The sequence below is a fragment of the Triturus cristatus genome, chromosome 5_2, assembly GCF_964204655.1.
Source record: "Triturus cristatus chromosome 5_2, aTriCri1.1, whole genome shotgun sequence".
Taxonomy (NCBI): domain Eukaryota; kingdom Metazoa; phylum Chordata; class Amphibia; order Caudata; family Salamandridae; genus Triturus; species Triturus cristatus.
Genome location: NC_140588.1, coordinates 983,178,334 through 983,200,940, shown reverse-complemented (window position 1 = coordinate 983,200,940; position 22,607 = coordinate 983,178,334). Strand labels below are relative to the sequence as shown.

Sequence of the window (22,607 nt, the reverse complement as noted above, 5' to 3'; positions counted from 1 at the left end):
TACTAAATCAAACACAAGTGTTTTTGTACAGCACACATGCTGAACTCCAATATTTAGTGGTAGTCTTGTATTTGGTAAGGAACAAAAAGTTGACTCTAAAATAAAATATTTGCCTAGGATCACACAATTTGAGATGGGTTTATGGGCCAAGAGTATTACAGTTGGGTTGAGTAGATTATTTAAGTCACTAGATCAGCAGGTCTGGTAAAAATTTTCGAGGCCTGGGTTAGCATATTTATTCTTTGGATGCGATCGGGAGGCGTTTGGTGAGGTCTGTCTGGTCTGGTTGTGGGCCGAAGTTGCTTTAAATGGCTGTGATTTTGTTGCTTAAGAATTGAGCGATTGTTGGAGAGGTCCTGCAAGGGAGTGATCAAGTTGGAGGCAGCCCATGGGAGGTGAAATGTTAGACAATGCCAAAGTTTTTTTTTTTGCTTCTGTTGGTGCCGACATCGTTGCTGTCAGCCAGAACGGTGTATATAGTAGTCCGGATCATTTGGTGGTAGCGTCTTAGGAAGGGGTTTGAACATGCTTCCGTCTGCATTCTTCTGGCTCATTCTCCATTTGTGCTCCAGTTGTTTGCAGTGGTGTTTCATCAGTCTAAGTTCCTTTGTGCACCAACTGGTTTGGGGGTCTGGATCTTGTATTGTTGTGTTTGAGGGGGAGCCAGGGAGATGATGCAAGAGGTGATCCAATTGTTAAAATTCTTGATGGCTTTGGGGAGGCTGTTGCTGTGTTCTGGTTAGCAGGTGTTGAGAGCTGGTCTGGTGATGGTGTGTGTGCGTTGAGCCAGGACAGGGATGCTAAACTTGACAAGGGGATTGTCTGTCCAAGGAACTGGTGTGGTCTTGTCGACTTGGATGTTGCAGAAGTGGGTGAAAATAGGGTCCAGATGGTGTCTAATGAAATGTGTGGGTCCCTTTTCTCATTGGGTGAGGCCCAGGATAAGTGTTCTTGAGCTGGGGTTGGTGTGGTCTTCCAGGTGGAAGTTCAGGTCTTCAAGTAGGATGTAATTGCCAGCATTGAGAGCGAGTTGTGCAACAAAGTTTGCAATGGCGTTGGTGAAGTTGGTGCATGGTCCTGGTGGTCTGTAGATAGTGCCGCTGAGGGTGAAGTTGGTTGTGACGTGGATTTGGAGTGACAGGTGTTCCATGTTGGATGAAGACGTGTCCATGTATGTGGTGAAGCCGATGGTGTTCTTGTTTAGGAGGGAGATTCCGCTTCTGTGATTGTGAATTCTGTCTTGCCTAGCAATCTTGTAACTTGGGGGTTTGGCTGTGGCGATGACAGGTGCAGGTTTCAGCAGGTTTCCCTGAGAAAAATGAGGTCAGTAGGTATCAGAATTTTGTAGATCTTGAGCTGAGAACTTGGTGATTTCAGTTCCATAAGAAGAAAGAGGAAGTGAAGGTGAAGCCTCTTGTGGCTGTTAATCACCTGTTTATTTTCTCTCTCTGCAGGTAGTTGCAGATGCCCTTTATTCCAACACAGCAGACCTCGGTTGATTATGTCACGGATGCCATCTCTTGGTGCACTGATTGTGCAGAGGAAAGTGGTGCCTTGTGATGTGGGCCATAGAAGTGAAAAGGAGGAAGTCACAAACCCAAGTACGGAGTGACCTTTTCAAGCCCTTGGAATATTCCCACTCACTTGTATACCCTATCTTGCTTGTGCGACTTGATCCGTGTTCACTTTAGAGACATATCTGCAAAGCTGCAAACTACTTGGATGTATCATGGCTAAAAGTGTTTTTTTTGTTTTTTGTTAGCGCAGAGTTGACCACAGGATTTTGTAATTACATTTGTCATTACGCATGAACACCTACAAAATTGCACATGTCCCATTTCTTTCCTTTACTGATCCAAGGTGAAATGGTTAACAAAAATAAAAAATGAATAAGTACAGCAAAAGCGTGTTTTTTTTTTTAAGGCTGTCAAGAATTCCTGTCATGCGAGGGGAGGAAAACGGTAACCAGCGAAAACGGACTACATCTCCTAGGATGCTTAGCGGTTGAGAGGTTATGTAAACAGGAGAGCTGTTACATAACTCAAGGAAAACACGCCCTTATGTAAACAGGAGAGCGGTTACATAACTCAAGGAAAACACGCCCTTATGTAAACAGGAGAGCTGTTACATAACTCAAGGAAAACACGCCCTTATGTAAACAGGAGAGCTGTTACATAACTCAAGGAAAACACGCCCTTATGTAAACAGGAGAGCTGTTACATAACTCAAGGAAAACACGCCCTATAAAGGGAGGAACCGGGAGGTACAACGCTGTCGGATATTGTGTTTACACCGACATACCTGCTTAGTGAAGAGCAGTGTTCCGGAGTGGTGCTCCAGTAAGGCAAGAACGGAGGTAGGTCGAGTCGTTACTCCCTGGGCCGTGTCTTGCCCCATCGTCACCTGTGAAGGACCCGGAAGCTCTACCGGATAACCATTGAGCTTCGCTTTTTGACTCGGCTGAGTCAAAGCGCAGTGGCGCTTTTGCTGGTTGGAGTCGTAACTCCAAGCCCGACCAGAGATACAGGGACTGCCAGCTGTAACGCACACCAGGAGGTGTTTGCCGCGTTACAGACTTGGAAGTCCACAGGATCGATCGAGCGGCTGCTCTCGGTTCAGTTTTCTTTGCTTGTGATTGGGGTATCGGTGACGCATCACCAGGAGGTGACTCCGCGTCCCGGTGCAGTCTGAGGAAGAGGTTGAGCGGCTGCTCCCTTCAGGTAGAGACCCCGGCTGGGTGTTTCCCTGACTCCTCGATTCTCCCCAACACTCTTCGTGCCCCTCACAGCCTACCGATTGGCATTGTCGGCCATTTCATTTCTGCCCTCTGTTGGCATACGCCGGGATCGGCGTATATGCAGAGGACGGTTAGGACCATCCGTGCTGTGGGCTGGTAACGTACTTAGCCTGGAGGATTCCAGTGACTATAACCTTTGTTTATTCCTTGTATTATTTTTGCCTTCATTAAAATAACGAAACCTTCACAAGTGGTTGCGTTCTCATTATCGTGTCTGTTAAACGATCCTGAGACGTTCAGGGCGTTACAAAGGCAAAGGGACTGGCAGCAGTTGACTGCCTGGGACTTCCCCCACCTACCAAATACAAGCTCTAGCAAAGCCAATAGGTCTCAACTTTGCAAGAGTTAGAGGTATTGGCGTTATAAATGACTGTCTTTTACCCATGTGTTGTAGAGTGGATGTATATGGTGTGGAAAGGACTTACATGGGTTGGATTGGCAAAGAGTTAAAATCAGTACATTAGCATTTAAGATAAAATGGAGAGACACATAGCTACCCATTTAGTGAATGGCTTGTACAAAGTAAAATCAGAAAAACGGGATTAATCCCAACTTCCCACTTAACCAACTTGTGTTATCTTAGGCACATATTTTATTTCTTATGGAAAACAATGGGAGATAAAGGGTTTTATATTTGGGGTACTCCTGTTCCCCTCAAAACAGATTTTAGCAAACAATGGAAGGAGTACACCCTCAGAGGTAAATTAATACCTCAGAGATAACAAGAGGTGCACTGAGAGGAAAAAACAAATATTCTTTATTTTATAGAAGACCCCTCACTCACCAACCTAGTTGGTGACATGCTTCATCATCGGGGTCCCACCCGGAGGGCCGAGTGCCATCCGGGTGTGCTACGACACCTGACTACAGTGGAGCTGGTATTTCTTTGTGTTGGTGCAAGTGCTAGAAGTGGTTTAAAAATTGGTCAAGTTTAACTCTTTATCAAAAATATTTTTTAATCGTGGAGCAACTGAACAATGTTAAAAATAATTTGGAGATACCATATCAGGTTAAATTGACCTGTGGTATCGAGCAACAATGTGTGAAGTGAAAAGAAAGTGAAATTGGTCTACATGTTTCAACCTTGGTGGAAAAAATCTCCAGGTTTTCTTCAGGACCGATGGTGCTAACCAGGGTGGTCTACACACGCTAAGGTGTACCCTGCCCTTGGTTAGATTAAAAAATTCCTACTGTAATTGCAGTGGGAATGTGCCTGTGGAGGAAAAAGAAAGAAAAACAATATATACACAACTTGTATGTTATGTAAACTACTGTCAATTCAGGCTCCTCTGTGATATAGTGCACTCACGCGGTAAATACCAAGGTGCACGTAAATAGCGACGAGTGGTCATGTGACAAGCACGAGTGCCAATCGTCCCACATGTGAAACACATCATTCCAGTACCTGATTTTATACCGACGTGTGCTTTCAAAACTTCAACTAATCTAGCATAATCAACAGAATCGCACTCTCGAATCAAACGTGCATAGGCGGAAAAAAAGGGAAAGATTGTATCAAGGTCGGTCTTACTGGCGATGCGGGGAGAAGGTGCCTCGAGGATGCCGAGGACACGAAAACAGGATTCGCCTTAATCTGCGGGTTAACGACATAGGATCAGTGGACGGAATGAGCACTACAGAAAGCTGGTGACGCGTGGTGCCCACCCACGAGGTGATGTCGTCTACTTACTTGGTGAAAAGGTAGATCAGCTATTTAGCCTACAACCGTGTCCCGCCACCGCGTCCCGAGATTGCTCGAGATGAGGAGAGAGCTCGTGTGGAAGAACAAGTACTTCCTGGTCGAATACAATTGGGTAAGGCTCAGCCAATAGGATTGCAAGTACTCCCGGAAGGGGGACCAATGGCCGAAGTCTTTTAAGACGAGAAAGGGGTCTTCACGATTGTAAGGGAGAGCGTGATTCGTACATAGGGACGCTATGTGTAGTTAGGTGAAAAAATCCCCTTAACGGTAAAAGGCGAGTATCAATAAAACAAACCAAAGGTGTGCACGCGAACTCAACAGCACAGTCTGACTCTAAGTATGTAATTATAAAGTCCCCACAGTGAGGGAGTTAAATGAAAGGGGTGGAGGCGCGTGCATGGGAAGCAGTGAGCCGAATGATGGGGAGCCAGACATTGGGGTCCCACCAGTAGGGGAAGGTAGTTGAATGAAAGGTAGCAGGTAAAGGCCATAACTGGAGTGTAACTAGCACTCATACTTGAACTTACAAACCTTAAAAGGCAGACAGACAACCATAACAGTCATTCTTATGTCAATGTAGCAGGAAAGAACAGGCACCCAGGCAGTACAGTTGTCAGCTCTGAATCAGATGAATGCTCGTCTATTTGGGAAGGACAGAGTTCCATGGGATGTTATCATTCAGACCGTTCTTATGGGTGGAAAGTCTATACACCCAACGTTGTTCTTTCTCAAACAGTCTTTCTTGCATTTTCTCTCCTGTTTTGATTTGTTCAATAACAGTCCCATTTTAAATCGTTGGTTGTGTGGCCGTTTGCTAAGAAATGTTCCGTTAGTTTTGTCATCGATTTCTTGTACCTGATAGTGCTGCGGTGCTCGCAGATACGTTGTTTTATTTTCCTGCTCGTCATGCCCATGTATTGAAGTTTGCACGGACACATGATTCTGTAGACTACATTGGTACTGTTGCAGTTCGTATGCGTCCTCAAGGTCCATACCTTGCCAGTTTCTAGTTCCAGAGTTTTCGTGTTCTCAGTGAGATGACAGACACTGCAATTGCCACATTTATAGTGTCCAGTGACATCTGGTAGACCCCATGCATTAAGAACAGTGGTTTGTTGGGATTGAACTGTTGTTTTTGGACGTGTGTTTACCAGAGTATCTTTTAGGCTCCTGGATTTTTTATAAGAGAACAAAGGTTTTTCCCAGTTGAAGATACCGGTATTGAGAATTCTCCAATGTTTATTAATAGACTTGGTCACTAAGTTAGATACAGTGTTGTATGTAGTCACACAAGTCAATGGTGAGGTATCTTCTTTTGGGGGTCTATTGTCCAAGAGTGCCGCTCTGGGTTGATTACGTGCCCTTTTCTGGCATTTGTTGAGAATCCTCTCTGGGTAGCCTTTTGATGTAAGTTTAATAGTGAGATCGAGGGCTTGTTTTTTGAAATCTTGGATTTTGCAGCAATTTCGCCGTAGTCTTAGGTACTGGCCATACGGGAGATTTTCCCTCAAAGGTCTAGGATGAAAGCTTTCAAACCTCAATAAGTTGTTTTTTGCTGTAGGTTTGTAATGGGTTATTGTCTCAAGACGGTTGTTTTCCTTTGTGATCTCAACATCCAAAAAGACCATGGTGTTTCTGTCTTTGGGTGAGTGAATCGCAGATTCTGATCACAGGTGTTGATCCACTGACAAAATTCAGCTAAGGTGTTTTCTGGTCCTTGCCAAATTGCAAGGACGTCGTCAATATAGCGTCTCCAAAATGTGATGTATCTGAGAAAAGGATTCTGCTCAGTGAGTATGAATTTCTTCTCAAAATTGAACACATACAGACCTGCTACGCTCGGCGCAAATGTGCTTCCCATAGATGTACCCCCTGTTTGTAAATAGAGGGTACCTTCAAATTCAAAAAACATTTTCTTTAATGCCAGCCTGGCACATTCCAAAATGAAGTTCTTTGGTGTTCGGTATGTCCAGTTGGTAGCATCAAGGGTACTCCTGAGCATTTCAAGGGTATCATCTTGGGGAATGCTTGTGTATAAGCTCTCGATGTCAAAGCTTACTTTGTGGTGTCATTGACTGATATCTTCCAGGAGTTGAAGTAGGCTTTTAGTGTCTTTAAGATATGTCGAAGTGTCCTGGACAATGGGTTTCAAGAAGACGTCACAAAACCGTGATAGGGGCTCCAGTAAAGAACCTATGCCTGAAACAATCGGTCTACCAGGGGGTGGAAGCTTGTTCTTATGCATTTTGGGTAACGTGTAAAAATATGGAATTTTTCCTTCACTATCAGTCAGAAAAGATGCCTCTTGTTTGGAGATATGACCCTGGGCTTCTGCTTGTTCAGTTAGGGTTGCTATCTCTTGTCGAAGAGTCATGGTTGGATCAATGTTGATCTTTTGGTAGTTCCTTTCATCAGACAAAAGCCTTAGGCACTCCGTGCAATATGATTCTTTATCTTGGATCACAATCCCCCCCTCCTTTGTCGGCTGGTTTTATGACTATGGTGTCACAATTCTTGAGGCTTTCTAATGCTGTATTTTCCTCCTTGCTAATATTTTGAAAGGGTTGTTTGGGTTCTAGTTTTTCAATGTCATTGAAAACTGCCTGTTCAAAAGTCGAAATTTCAGCTGGAATTGTGTGAGGGGGAGGAGTGAATGTGGATCTGGGTCGTAGACCCGTCTCATTTGGATCTGGTTCTGGTGATCTCTCTCCCCGTTTTTCAAAATAGGCTTTGAGTTTCAACTTGCGAAAGAATCCAGCAAGTTCACAATGAAGTTGGAATTTATCCAGCCTTGCAGTAGGGACGTAGCCAAGACCTTTGTTTAGTACTCTTTCTTCCACAGTAGTCAGTGGTCTTCTTGCCAGGTTTATTACTAGGTTCGACTGTTGCTGGTCCCTGCTTTGGCTTCCAAGGTTCTGCTCCGTGTGTTGGGGCCTGTTGAGTCCTCGTCTTCCCAGTGGACTTGATTCATCCCTCTTCTTCGGCCCCTTCCCCTTCTGCCCCTGCCTAAAAAAGGAGGTCTGTAAGAATTTGGTGGAAACAAGGACTGTGGGAAGGGTGGTTGCCATCCGAACATAGGATAGTGTTGCTGCGGGTGAAATTGCAGCAAAATCCAAGATTTCAAAAAATAAGCCCTCGATCTCACTATTAAACTTACATCAAAAGGCTACCCAGAGAGGATTCTCAACAAATGCCAGAAAAGGGCACGTAATCAACCCAGAGCGGCACTCTTGGACAATAGACCCCCAAAAGAAGATACCTCACCATTGACTTGTGTGACTACATACAACACTGTATCTAACTTAGTGACCAAGTCTATTAATAAACATTGGAGAATTCTCAATACCGGTATCTTCAACTGAGGAAAAACCTTTGTTCTCTTATAAAAAATCCAGGAGCCTAAAATATACTCTGGTAAACACACGTCCAAAAACAACAGTTCAATCCCAACAAACCACTGTTCTTAATGCATGGGGTCTACCAGATGTTACTGGACACTATAAATGTGGCAATTGCAGTGTCTGTCATCTCACTGAGAACACGAAAACTCTGGAACTAGAAACTGGCAAGGTATGGACCTTGAGGACGCATACGAACTGCAACAGTACCAATGTAGTCTACAGAATCATGTGTCCGTGCAAACTTCAATACGTGGGCATGACAAGCAGGAAAATAAAACAACGTATCTGCGAGCACCGCAGCACTATCAGGTACAAGAAATCGATGACAAAACTAACGGAACATTTCTTGGCAAATGGCCACACAATCAACGATTTAAAATGGACTGTCATTGAACAAATCAAGACAGGAGAGAAAATGCAAGAAAGACTGTTTGAGAAAGAACAACGTTGGGTGTATAGACTTTCCACCCATAAGAACGGTCTGAATGATAACATCCCATGGAACTCTGTCCTTCCCAAATAGACGAGCATTCATCTGATTCAGAGCTGACAACTGTACTGCCTGGGTGCCTGTTCTTTCCTGCAACATTGACATAAGAATGACTGTTATGGTTGTCTGTCTGCCTTTTAAGGTTTGTAAGTTCAAGTAGGAGTGCTAGTTACACTCCAGTTATGGCCTTTACCTGCTACCTTTCATTCAACTACCTTCCCCTAATGGTGGGACCCCAATGTCTGGCTCCCCATCGTTCGGCTCACTGCTTCCCATGCACGCGCCTCCACCCCTTTCATTTAACTCCCTCACTGTGGGGACTTTATAATTACATACTTAGAGTCAGACTGTGCTGTTGAGTTCGCGTGCACACCTTTGGTTTGTTTTATTGATACTCGCCTTTTACCGTCAAGGGGATTTTTTCACCTAACTACACATAGCGTCCCTATGTACGAATCACGCTCTCCCTTACAATCGTGAAGACTCCTTTCTCGTCTTAAAAGACTTCGGCCATTGGTCCCCCTTCCGGGAGTACTTGCAATCCTATTGGCTGAGCCTTACCCAATTGTATTCGACCAGGAAGTACTTGTTCTTCCACACGAGCTCTCTCCTCATCTCGAGCAATCTCGGGACGCGGTGGCGGGACACGGTTGTAGGCTAAATAGCTGATCTACCTTTTCACCAAGTAAGTAGACGACATCACCTCGTGGGTGGGCACCACGCGTCACCAGCTTTCTGTAGTGCTCATTCCGTCCACTGATCCTATGTCGTTAACCCGCAGATTAAGGCGAATCCTGTTTTCGTGTCCTCGGCATCCTCGAGGCACCTTCTCCCCGCATCGCCAGTAAGACCGACCTTGATACAATCTTTCCCTTTTTTTCCGCCTATGCACGTTTGATTCGAGAGTGCGATTCTGTTGATTATGCTAGATTAGTTGAAGTTTTGAAAGCACACGTCGGTATAAAATCAGGTACTGGAATGATGTGTTTCACATGTGGGACGATTGGCACTCGTGCTTGTCACATGACCACTCGTCGCTATTTACGTGCACCTCGGTATTTACCGCGTGAGTGCACTATATCACCTGTCTGTTTAGTGGTGGATAGATAGTGTGATAACATGAGCGAACTGTAGCCCGCAGTGATGGTTGCGATTTGTAATCCACAACTGAGTATGGTTTACCAATTCACGTAAACAGGATGACTGTTGAGCTAGCTACTCACAATCACGATATAGCATCACAGATTGGTGATTGAGAGGAGCCTGAATTGACAGTAGTTTACATAACATACAAGTTGTGTAAATATTGTTTTTCTTTCTTTTTCCTCCACAGGCACATTCCCACTGCAATTACAGTAGGAATTTTTTAATCTAACCAAGGGCAGGGTACACCTTAGCGTGTGTAGACCACCCTGGTTAGCACCATCGGTCCTGAAGAAAACCTGGAGATTTTTTCCACCAAGGTTGAAACATGTAGACCAATTTCACTTTCTTTTCACTTCACACATTGTTGCTCGATACCACAGGTCAATTTAACCTGATATGGTATCTCCAAATTATTTTTAACATTGTTCAGTTGCTCCACGATTAAAAAATATTTTTGATAAAGAGTTAAACTTGACCAATTTTTAAACCACTTCTAGCACTTGCACCAACACAAAGAAATACCAGCTCCACTGTAGTCAGGTGTCGTAGCACACCCGGATGGCACTCAGCCCTCCGGGTGGGACCCCGATGATGAAGCATGTCACCAACTAGGTTGATGAGTGAGGGGTCTTCTATAAAATAAAGAATATTTGTTTTGTCCTCTCAGTGCACATATTTTATTTCGCCAGTCTTCCTTTTGCTTCATTATTATATATGTAAGTACCTTAAAATATTTGACTTCAGAATACGAGCTATACAAAATCGTATTGTGTTTGATGTAATAGACTAGAATGTTGTTGTGCTTATAAGAATCTGGCAGTCATACAAAGCACTTGAAAACTGACTTGCCTCTTACATCATTAATGGCACTGTCTCCGGGGAGAAGGCGGGACAAGAACACGTTTCTCTCAGTGCAGTGGTAAAATGTGACTTAAGAAAAAGCTTCTGCATGTTAAAGAAATACACTTGTTTGACTTTTAAAGAGACTTTGCCATATTTTACATGGTCTTGTTTCATAATGTACTTGACAATCATTTTCAGGGCTCACTTCTGTGCATCTGCATTTGTAAAACCCTCGCTTGACACAAACAAATGAAAGCTCAACATTAATTTAATCCCGTGGGTGCGGGAAGAGCGAGTGCCTTGAGGCACAGCGTGAAGGGGAGGCAGCCATGGGCGTGACAATTAAGAGAAGGCTGGATTTATGGCAAGAGGGGCAAGAGAGATATGAAAACAAGCATTGGCAAAACCAATAGGTTTTGTACATGTAACGTCATTTAGATTTGCCAATTGTTTTTAGATGTGTTGCACTGCACAGCAACGCAGGCTGCTGTGCAACATGGCTTTGAGAAAAAAGCACTATGACACAGTCAATGCTCAGTTGAAAACAAAGATATATTCCCTATCCATGGTTGCTCGTTGTGTAAATGCTCACTCAGTCACTGCAGTGCTCAGCGAATCTTCAGATATTCTGTGCCTGCTTGCGGCCTCTGAGAGAATGTGGTGGTGTAAGTCAGGTGAGTTGTAATGAAAGGTGTTCTAGGTGAAGAGCATGGGCGTACGACCAACACCTCTTGAATTTGTGCTTGAGTGAAGAGACACCGCACTGGTGTAGTCCGAGTACTAGCGCTGAAGTGTACATAAGATTATTTATTGCAGTGCTCAAGTATAAGAACAAGGAAACAAAACCAGTTTTACATTAAATAACTGCCCGAGGGCGCATAGCACATGCGCTGGCTCAGGCGAGACCAAAAAAAAAAAAAAAAGGGAGGCCACAAACTGTGTACCTTGGACCAATAGAGGTTCTCTCTGGATGTAGCTTATTAAGCTTTTGTTGTTTCATATATGTGCAGAATAGGTATTATAAATGTGTTACCCTGAATCAGACATTAATTTGTGCTACTGTACTTTTTATTTTACTTGGGAGCATGCCATCTCCCATTTTTGGAGGGGATCGGTTCCTGTAGGTCATCCTGTGCATTGCTACCTGAGCTTTAGAGGCGTCCTCTTTCTATATGCCTTCAATTCATATACAATTGCAAGACCAGTCTCATCTCCCGCCGAGCTCTATCAAGGTCTTTGGAAAAGGAGTCCATATCCCCCTGGCTGTTCTGGCCAGTCTGGTGTGCTGGAGGAACTAGTTCAGCCGGACCTGAATGCTTCTGAAAATTTTACTAAAGAGCCTGTTGAGCATCAGCCCTTCAGTCTACCACACTCCTCTCCCTCTAGGCACGTGTCACAGCTTACATCTGAAAGGCTATAGAGACCAGATGTCTAAGTTGCAGACAAAAGGGGGTTGTTGAAGAATCCTCCTTACCGCAGTCTCCTAAGCTCGCTTTGTTTGCCACACGATGGATATATGGCGGCCTGTGATGGCTAGGTCTCATTAGTGGCTCTACTAGAGTCTCACCTTCACAGGTACCAGCTACCAAACGCTTTTCTCCATTATTATCCTCCTCTACCTATCCCAATGCATGCTGCAACGGAGTGGCTATATTAAAGCATCAGATCCTGCATTACTAGTTAATCCTTCGCCCAGTCCAGCCTGATTGTATCTAAGATAGCCCTAATTGTTTCCCTGCCCAACCCAAGGATATCAGTGCTTATCTAGTTCCTGAAAGATTGGCTAGTATAAGGGACACAGTGAGAACATGCAGACATTGCTGGAGGAAGATTTTGGCAACTGTAATTCTCCTCATGATGGAAAGCAGCAGGACGTTCCAGAACCACTTCTGAATTAGCCAAATTCTCAAGCACTAAGCACATACGTATTAGTGAATGTGCTACCAGGATCTAAAAAAAACGTTTGTCTCCCAGTGACGACCTTAGCCTGACCGATTATTTACTGCGGCGCCCACCATACACCCCAAAACGTATGTTTTGTTTGGTGGTTTGCAGACTGGTAACCACCAAATTGGTCAGGTTATTGCAGGATTGGCAGTGTCATCTCTGATATGCAAGCAGGTCATCCACCTAAAATCACAGTGCATGGACAACACCGCCAACCCTGATGCTCAACTGGCATAGGGTCCCCTGAGTCATTGCCAAAAGCTTCATTTTGAGAGCAACCAGCAGGGGCAACAGTGGGCACCATGTCTGGTTTCCTCTGAATTTTCCATCCCTCTGAGACCAGTCCCTCTAACCTTACCTGAGCCAGTGGCTGACCATAAAGCAAAAACACTGAGCCCATGTCATTCGCACCAAATACAAGGTACCCAAACAAGCGTGTCAAAGGCTTTCTCTGTGTCAAGCGTGAATAGTGCACAATCTTCTTCCAATTGAGTGGGGGAATGTAGTAGATGACTTAGTCTCCTAAGATTCAAGAGGGATCTATAACCAGGTAGAAGTCACACTGAACCTCATATACAAGTGAGCTTTTTACTCTAAGGAACCTAGTGGCCAGTGCCTTGCTCAGTATTTCAGTGTCTGAATTAGTCATTGACAATGGCCAATAATAGTTGTGGTACAGTGGTGGTTCTCAGTTTTGAGCATCATTACTCTCTCATGTCTGGGAGCTTCCCCTGTGATGTAGCCTCACCATGTACCTTCAGTAATGTAATGTCTGACAGCTGACCTGTGTAAGCGGGATTAAAATCTGCCAGGAGGTCATCTCCCCTCAGAGCCTTCCCATTTAGAATTCGTTGATTGCTTCAATTATTTGCTTACACTGCAATCCTAATTCAAATTCAGTTAGCTTATCCTGTGACAGCACTGGAAGATTAAGCATTCCAAGAAAGGCCTACATCAGGCCTCAAGTGACTTCTTTCGGTTTGCACATCAAATGTGTCAGGTATTTCTGTAGTGCCTTTTTATACTACCTTGAACCCAGACAGTCATTTGCCCAGGGTCTTGTTGCTGGGTATATCCATTTGGCTTTGCTTTTGACAACTGATCTTTGGGAGTGGAGTGTAATTAAAAGACAAAATACAAGTTCAGGGAAATATTTTGAGGAGGTGGGGCGAGGAAGCCAGAAAGGATTTCCCGCACTTCAGTGGACCCTCCATTTTGTATCATATTATTTTCGCAAAATACATACAAACCTTACTATAACCTGCCTCCTCTCTGCCCTCCCCCCTTCATCACTACAATGGGAGACACCGAAGGACATATAGTCTCAGCTATGAAACACAGATACGTTTTAATTACAAGTCAGGAGACTCCTCTGTGATTGTACAAGGAAAAAGGCCTGTCATCTCGCAATTGAGTAGCACTTGCCACCAAGCATCAGTCTCTGTAAAACTAAAATGGAGCGGGGGCGATGGGAGAAGTAACTACCCTTGACTAGGAATACCTGTACACTTACGGTAATATGGTGCCACTAGCTTTTTCAGTCCCAGAACTATGAGGCTTGGTAGCTCTCTTTTCAGGAGCCAGGCCAACAGTTTCCTTGGTCTGTCCCTGTTGGGACAGAAAAGTCCTCTGCATGGTAAGAGATGTGTACTGCCCAGCTGTCTGGATACCTAATGATAATTGTTTTGCCCTAGGCGAACACGGATCATGCGTGTGCACCATGACATAGGCCTGTCTCACGGATTGCAGTCTTTTTGGACCACGAGGGCGCCCAAAGCGCTGCCCTCATAGTGGTGGAACGCTACCGCCTTCACCAGGAGTTAAGCAGCACAAGCACAGAGGTGGCAGCATACCATGTAGTGATCAGTAGTAGTGAACAGGACCTTTTTACCCTGCGTCACTATAGTGTGGTCAAAAGACTCACTCCCTTTTTTAAAGGTTCTGCTGCTGTGTGCTTAACTCACACCAGGCCTACATCAGGTAGATGTGGAAGGGCATGTATGATGGACAATATGCTGAGTGCATGTGTGCTCGCAAGAAGTACACTACACAGGGGTTAAGTGTGATACAGTGCACGTGGTAAATATGTGTATGCTGGCAGTGTGTGTTTTTAAAATAACACTCTAGTACAATATAGAAAGGCTGCAGTACTAAACAGTGGGTGCAGATGGAACGTCTTTGCTGCATGTAGTTATTCTTGTGGTGGCATAATATGTGAGGATAACAGTGACTTACAGTAAGAATGCTGTGGATGTACACCGAGTGCAAGTGTGCCTGCACTGGTACATTACATGGAGGACCCTGGGTTCCATTTTGTTAAGGCCAGGCCTGCCTGGTGGAAAACATGAGGAGAGGAGGACCCCCTCACCCCCGGCAGATGTGTATTGCTGCATTCCTGTAAGCTGATGGAACATGCACTGGAGAATGAATGAGCCAGGCTTTCTCTCTCTCTGCGTTTCAAAGGGCTTTTTGATTCAATGATAGATAACCAGTAAGGGGCCTGGACACATGTCAGAAAGAGAGAGATGGGACTGATAAGGGAATGATAAAGATTAGGGCTGGCAGATTCACCTTTTGATGCACATCACTGTGGCTGACATCCAAGTGTGCACTATGGTCACTCCCATGAATCTCGCGGGTTAATCGGCTTCGGAGTCCTGCCTGCTGTGACAGACCATCTTCAGGAGGTTGAAGAAAGGGGAAACAAATCCATATACAAGAATCTGAACCCCACCATAAAACTTAAAAGATCCAGGGAGACCAAGACCACCTGCCCTGGAGCCTGGTGCAACAACGCCTGCCTCCTTGCCAAGACCAGTATGCCCTTTGAGGAAGAGGAAAGCGTTGGATGGAACAAGGTCCAGAGGGGAGCCTTATTGTGAGGGTGCAATCTGCAAGGTGTGAGGAATCAGCTTCTGCCACCCAGGAGTGAGGGTTGTGTGATGGATGCCAGGCCTGCACGACCTTGTAATAGGTGGCCCTGTGTGCCAGAGAGGGGGCCACCGTGAATATTATTGCCAGGTCAGTATGACCAGACTGGAGTGCTGTGGCGGCAATGCTGTATGCCAGATCGGGCTGCCAGAGACGCTGAGGAGAGATGCGGGCAATACCCAGGACTGAGAAACTGCTGCTGTGATCACAGAGCCAGCATTCTGCGAACTGCACCGAAGGTGGACCAAGGGTCAAAGGACATCGATGGAGCCCTGTCGGAGCAAGGAGATCAACATCCCCCTCTGCCCCCCCATTAAACCCCACAAATGGAAGTGTGACTTACCATGTAATCACCACAACGGGAACAAAACAGACTACTAGAACCAGCCTGTGGCGTGGTTCGGAGAAGACAATTACACCTGCCGGATGCTGCAGCTTGTGATCAGGAGCAGACAGACTTTGCCAATCTGGAGCAGGACTTCACTGCCCCGCTGCAGGATGCCACACCGCCGGAGCGGGTAAGCCATGAACTTGGCATTTGGGGTCCCAGAGGACATACTACAATCGGTACTGCAACCCTAAAGACTCTTTAACTGAACTTCTGAAAGGAGTCAGAGGGGAGAACTCGAGCCCAGCCCAATAGTTTACGTTCCGTGGATGTGGCCAGAAATGAATGGTGAATAACACTGAAACTGTTTCACCAAAGTTGGCAGGACAGAGAGTGGCCTTACAACTATTAGAGGACCAAATTCAAGGGGGGGGGGGGGGGATTGTGTTATTGCTTTTGAATGTCGTTTCCCTTTGCATGTGTAGAATTTGAAATAAAATACTTATTTTTATATAAAAACAAGTATTTGACTGGACATTGATTTATTGTTCGCACTGCTTACATGTTGAGTTGAGTTATGTTCACTGATCTGTATCTGTGCTTCTCCCCGAAGGAGCCTTGGCTGCTCATTCGACGCTACCTAACAGAGTCAGGTGCAGAAGGGATGCTTGTCCCAGTTGAGCAGGATCCATAATAGGCAAGGCCCCCGGACATCGCAAGTAAAAAGGCCTCAGCCACCATGGTTGTGCCCAGTAGCTCCTGCTCGCCCCGTGGCCCTCTTAACGGGGTTCTGATAGTCCCCTTCCCTACGCAGTCTATGTCTATATCGCCTAAGGGTAAACTTATCAAATGCATGTCATATTCTTACCAATTGTAAGAATAGGACATTCTTCAGGATACTAATCTACAAAGTTAGTCTTAACAGGATTAACACAGTCATTGTTGTTTACTTGTTATTTTCATCAGTTTCAAAAGTGGAGGTAGTTCAATTTTGGACATCTTTCTATGTAATTGAAAGCACGTACAAATACAACAATTGAGTACCTAGTAACCGGGTTTAGCTTCCTTATTTATATGACAAAGTCCAAGTGGAAAGGAAGGGTGCCAACACGCTGTACTTCTGAATACAATCAGGTCACACAAAGACACATCACAGAGAACAAGAACGTCAATATGCTAAAAGAAATGGTCATGGACAAATTGATGGCTATTAGGTGAAAGACTTAGTATGAAACATATATTCATCTGTATACAGGGTGAAATAGTATGACATGTTTCTGAGACCAGAAGGGGTGGCGGGGAAAGAAAATATTTCCTAAATGATAACGATGGGTTAGGATTAAGAATGGATCAAAAAATAAATCGGTTGATGTTAGTGATTAGAAAAGCTCCAAAATAAGAAGGGTTGGTGAAGTAAGAGCTAAAGCAGGGGAGGATGGCTAGCTACGAGGGGGGACGATGTTACCTGGAGTAAGGAAGCTGTGCAGCTCAGCCTATGCTGCCAATTTAAACAAATACTTGAAGCACGTCACCAGGGCCGGCGTTAGCAATAGTGCCGCCCTGTGTGACAGTGTTTGTTTGCCCCCCCAATGACCACCGCTGCCACAGATTCAATCACTACCACCTTTTAACGGTGCCCCTCAACTCTCCATAACTAGTCTCTTAGATTCATTTAGTTTTATAGCGTCACTCATACCGGTGTGAGGTTTCAGACCACTTTACATCATACACACATTTAAAAGAGAAAATCACACATGTAAATCAGTGTATAGGAAATGTTACATAAAACCGAGGATTACACGATGTAGGAGTCACGTCATCCATACTAGTAGGCAGTATAGTTTAATAGTCCTTGGTCTAAAAAACGCACAAATTAAGAATTTTTAAACATAACACTAATTGTTAGGGGTTCACTTTAATAATCATAATTAATTTCTACCCAAATGAACCCTTTTTGCAAGATTACAAAAAAACATGAGTGTCTAATATACACCTTGCAGTTTGCATCCAGCTCTTTGATGACAGTTAATACCTCACTGTTCCATTTTAGGATTTTAACTTCTAAACTGCAAGTAACAAAGATCTCTCTGACAAAAGCAGTAACCTATTAACATTATATTCACTTTGTGATCTGCATGGCACACGTTCTTAGCAGCAGGAATATTAACCCTCTGAGCTACCTTGCCAGGAGTCAAACTCCCACTAGACAAAACTCCGTCTGTCTCAAGGAAGAACATTAATTACCCGAGTTATCTTGACATTTTTATTGTCGTCTGAAAATTTCTGGAGGCAATGAACGCGGCAGCAGCTGGTTTTCAAGCCATAATATATTTGCAAACAGGGTGCCCCCACCCCAAGTCAACGCCCGGTGCGGTGGCACCGATCGCACCGCCCTAGAGACGGCCCTACACATCACTGAGGGTGTGTATCACAAGAAGGAATAGATCTAAAGACCAATAGTGTGGCCATTATCCTCAATTAATTCGTTAACTAGGTCTTCCTCTTTATATTTATTTATATTTATATTTATTTTATATATTTATATTTATTTATTAAATTAAATTAAATATGCATCTTAATAGCAAGAACGTAGCTACTTGCAAGGGTTAACTGCTTGTTTACATACTTACTTCAAAGTATTCAAATATTATAAAACGTGTGAACATCCGAAAATCACTGGACAAAGTGATTTTAAGTCAAGGGGTGGAAAGTAAGCATGTGGGTTTAAAAAAAAAAACACTATTAAGAACCGTTTTAAATATATATTTTTGGGGGGTAAAGGCACTTATTGTTTTGGATTAGGTTTGTCTGCTAAAATATCAAGAATAAAGCTTTTGGACAAACGGTTAGCACTTCATTGTAATCTTGCGGTACTAATTTTACACAGTTAAAATTTGCCAGCTTTTTGTAACGGAGTATAAGTGCACTCAGATTCTCACTGCCAAGTGCAAACACTTATTTTTTTTTCGCTTATACAAACTCAACAGAGCACGTGAAAAACGTGTGCATTATAGCAGGAAATTTGGTAAACCGTCATGTCAACTGATCAACACAGTTGCACAGGGCACCATATCGTTCTCCATCCGAATTGAGCCTTTGTGCTCTGGGTTCATTAAGTCACAATTAGATAGCATCTTCTGAAGTTAAAGGCGAACTAAAATAATTTCTCAGGGCGCAAGTATAGATTGAAAGTTGTAGACATGGGAGGGGAAACCAGTGCTCAATCAAACTAACTGAGTTTCAGGGAGACTTCCAATCAAGCAAATTACATCTTCTCCTGCTTTATTCACAGTAAACAGGAAGGATGATGATGATGACAACCACTAAAAAGCCCCGGATGAGTATTGGCTCCACACAACCCAGACAGTCATTTGCCCAGGGTCTTGTTGCTGGGTATATCCATTTGGCTTTGCTTTTGACAACTGATCTTTGGGAGTGGAGTGTAATTAAAAGACAAAATACAAGTTCAGGGAAATATTTTGAGGAGGTGGGGCGAGGAAGCCAGAAAGGATTTCCCGCACTTCAGTGGACCCTCCATTTTGTATCATATTATTTTCGCAAAATACATACAAACCTTACTATAACCTGCCTCCTCTCTGCCCTCCCCCCTTCATCACTACAATGGGAGACACCGAAGGACATATAGTCTCAGCTATGAAACACAGATACGTTTTAATTACAAGTCAGGAGACTCCTCTGTGATTGTACAAGGAAAAAGGCCTGTCATCTCGCAATTGAGTAGCACTTGCCACCAAGCATCAGTCTCTGTAAAACTAAAATGGAGCGGGGGCGATGGGAGAAGTAACTACCCTTGACTAGGAATACCTGTACACTTACGGTAAGCTGCAATTTTAGTCCAGCCTAAAACTCACCGATAGGAAGCAAATTAAGTAAACATGTGAAACACATACCACTAGGCACAGCACTGAAGTCTGAATACGATCCAGCATGGAGGAATTAAGGAACAGTTCACAAAGCTATGTGGGACCTTCGACCCACCCAATACACGTCTGTTTACAGAACCGTAAAGCAAACAGTCCCAAATACATCGCACATACAAAATAATCCAACACCCTCTTCTGCATGTCTGAATCAAGTTGGTGTGACACCCACTCACAATTCTAGTATGACCTTCATAAATGTAAATCTCTAGTCTGTTGAGACATTTTTCCTTTTTTCGGACCATCGAGAATGTTAAAAAATGCCACTCCAAAGAGAGGCAGGCAATGCAGAGGAGCTATACTTCCAGGGGGCAGGGGCTTTGGACACCCCTTTATGGGGGTTTGGACCTGTATGTAGAGTTTCCATGCCTTGCACCTAGCAGCCTAACAAGTGCAACCACCTTCATGTTAATTACTTGGCCGAGGTTTGTAATGTTGTTATAGGCTTAACCAAAGTGACTGAACTATTAATATGTTGCTATAGGGTTCGCACTGACCTCATTCTCACACTAACCCTTCACACCATGTAGTCGAATGGTAGTTTGCCACCTAGACTGCACATCAAAACAAATAACATTCAAAACCAGTGACAACAATACAGGTCTGATACAACTTTCGCACTGCCAAGCACACAGCAAAGCTCCAAGCCAGTACTTGACTAAGCATTTGCCATCTAAACAGTATGTCAGGAGCAAATAATACTCGCACATTACTCTACAACAGTACACGTCAAACATAACTCACTGGCACTATGATGTGCACAAGGATTCTGGAAAGTAGTTGGTTCAGAGTGTGCACCGTTAATAGAACAGCAAACACAGCACTACATAACAACCTGCTAGAACAGGTCATGAACTTATTTTCATACCTATGGCCGTTTTCAGGTTGTGTATAGCCTCAGCGTGGCTGGATGCTACTGCCCCGTCATTCCAACAATGGTTAGCCAGATTACTCGCCATCTCAAATATTGAACTCGCCATTTATAAACGGAAGGGCAGAAAGCGACGTAAAAGAGGGTTAAAAATCTGGACCCCTCTAATAGAATGGTGCCAATCTCAAAGCTGAACTTAAATGAATTCTAGGTTTTAGCTGACGCCAGCTGAGGGTGTATTTTCTGTTCTTCTTTTAAGCCAATGTATTCAGGAATTACAGTCTTCGAAAGAGATGATTTATTAATGTAACTGTATGTTTACTTGTATTCAGGAATTACAGTCTTCGAAAGATATGATTTATTAATGTCATTGTATGTATACTTGCCTGACCGGGAAGGGGGGAGGGAGGGCGAAAAATTGTTGTTAAAAACTGAAGATATATTGTTTTTAAAACAACCAGAAAGAGATAAATACGGTATGTAATACAACTTACAGCATATTACCATATCTCCACGACAAGCCTGAAAGTGTGTAGTGCATGCAATTGTGTGTTGTGTTACGCAACAGTAAAAAGTTTGGAAAACCATGGATGACCTCATGCAAAACATCAATAATTTTCACCCAGGCCACTGCACGATTACGAGACGTACCGTCGATGCATGCAAGTTTTAAGAGTCCACCTAATGGTTAAAGCAATTCAGCGGGTAAAACTCAAGCATGCACGAATTTAGGCAAATGTGTACAAAGGTGCCAGTTAGTACCAAATCAGACATGGCTTAATGGCATGCTAGACCACCTGGCAACATAACGATCAAGGCAAGCATTAGATAAATTACTGACTCACACCAGGACAACAGCACCACGTTATTGGTATAAATAAATGACATTTGGGGACACCCGTGAGGAAGATTAAGGAAACGTACTACATGATATGTATTTCTCCCTTAACTTGCATTGGAGTGAAACAAGTTTCAAGAGGGGAAAGGGGTAAAATGACACCATTTTCTTAACACAATTGGAAGCGCTTGCATGTAAAACATACCAAGCACTATGCTGCAGCCGACATGCAATCAGTGCAGACAGCCCATCAGATAGTCAGAGCAATGGAGCTTATGTGGAGAGCACCCTGGAGCTCTTAGTAAGGGGTACCACAGAGATCACGCACATAAGCAAGTGCCCAGGAGCACCTTGCATTGACACAGTGCCTTGAGACCATCACTTCCGGGTCTCAAGCTGTCAGAGCTCAGTGCCAGGAGACCAAATTCCCCTCCTCACTCACCTCCTTCTTCTTCTGTCCACTGGAGGGTGGCAGGCCGCAGCACACCAAGAGCAGAACGCCAAGCACCGGCAGCAAGAATCTCACGGCGGCCATCTTCCGTGTATACCAAGGATCAAAACTTCACACCATGGCAAAAGACACACCTCCCAAGCCGGACATCATGTGACGTCGAGAAAAGCTGACTGCGCAGGCGCAGTTTGGTTTATGGTGTATCTAAAACTGTAAAAATAAAGACAGAACCGTCATCTGAAGATTTGACGTTTAACTGATGCGCTTTTGTTAAAAGTATTGTCAACGCAGTTTGGGGGTGGTAGAGTGAGTGAGGCTATTTTTTTTTCATGAATTTGTATAATTTGTGCAGGTGCGTCTAAATGAAAGTGGTTAATTTAGGACAGGTTTGTTATATATTTTATAGAGTTACATTCATCTTGGTTATATTTGATGAAAATCGTGTCAAAACAGTATAGGTTTTCACTCTACTGTTGTGCTCTGTTTTGGGGACCGTCAGTTTAGGTGTTCAAGTGTGTTCAAAATAAGAATTTCGACATGGCCGATTTAGTCACAGGCGCTGCTGAGCAAACGCGTCCTTTTCTATATCCATTGCCTGGGATGTTCTTTGTACGGCGACGCCTTGCTCGTGGTTGTGAGATTCCCATTGGTCAGACTCACACCGCTTAGAACATGGCTTGCTGTTAATGTACGATTGGCCGCTTTACTTTCAGGGCGGAGTCGAGCTATGGTTTGACAGCTGGAAAAACTAAGCCGGATTGAGCCGTGGGCCAGAAGAGGCGGTTTATTGACAAGTGCATGTTGTAGCAAGTGGTATAAGTGTCGGCGGCTCATAAGAACGGGCCCTATATTATATATGCGAACGTTTCTTAAGCAGAAAGGGTATTACAAAAAAATAATAGGGCGGGGGAGGGAGGCAAG

At 44.1% G+C, this 22,607-nt stretch overlaps 1 protein-coding gene across 1 annotated transcript in view; it reads right to left on the bottom strand.

Annotated features, from left to right (window-relative positions):
• Window positions 1-22,211, bottom strand: part of MAGT1 (magnesium transporter 1) — a 143,918-nt gene extending 121,707 nt beyond the window's left edge. Inside the window, exon 1 of the mRNA XM_085608234.1 lies at window positions 21,678-22,211. Within this exon, the coding sequence (XP_085464360.1) occupies window positions 21,678-21,770 (93 nt within the window). The 5' untranslated portion in view covers window positions 21,771-22,211. The remainder of the gene's footprint in view (window positions 1-21,677) is intronic.
• Between the last annotated feature and the right edge of the window lie 396 nt (window positions 22,212-22,607).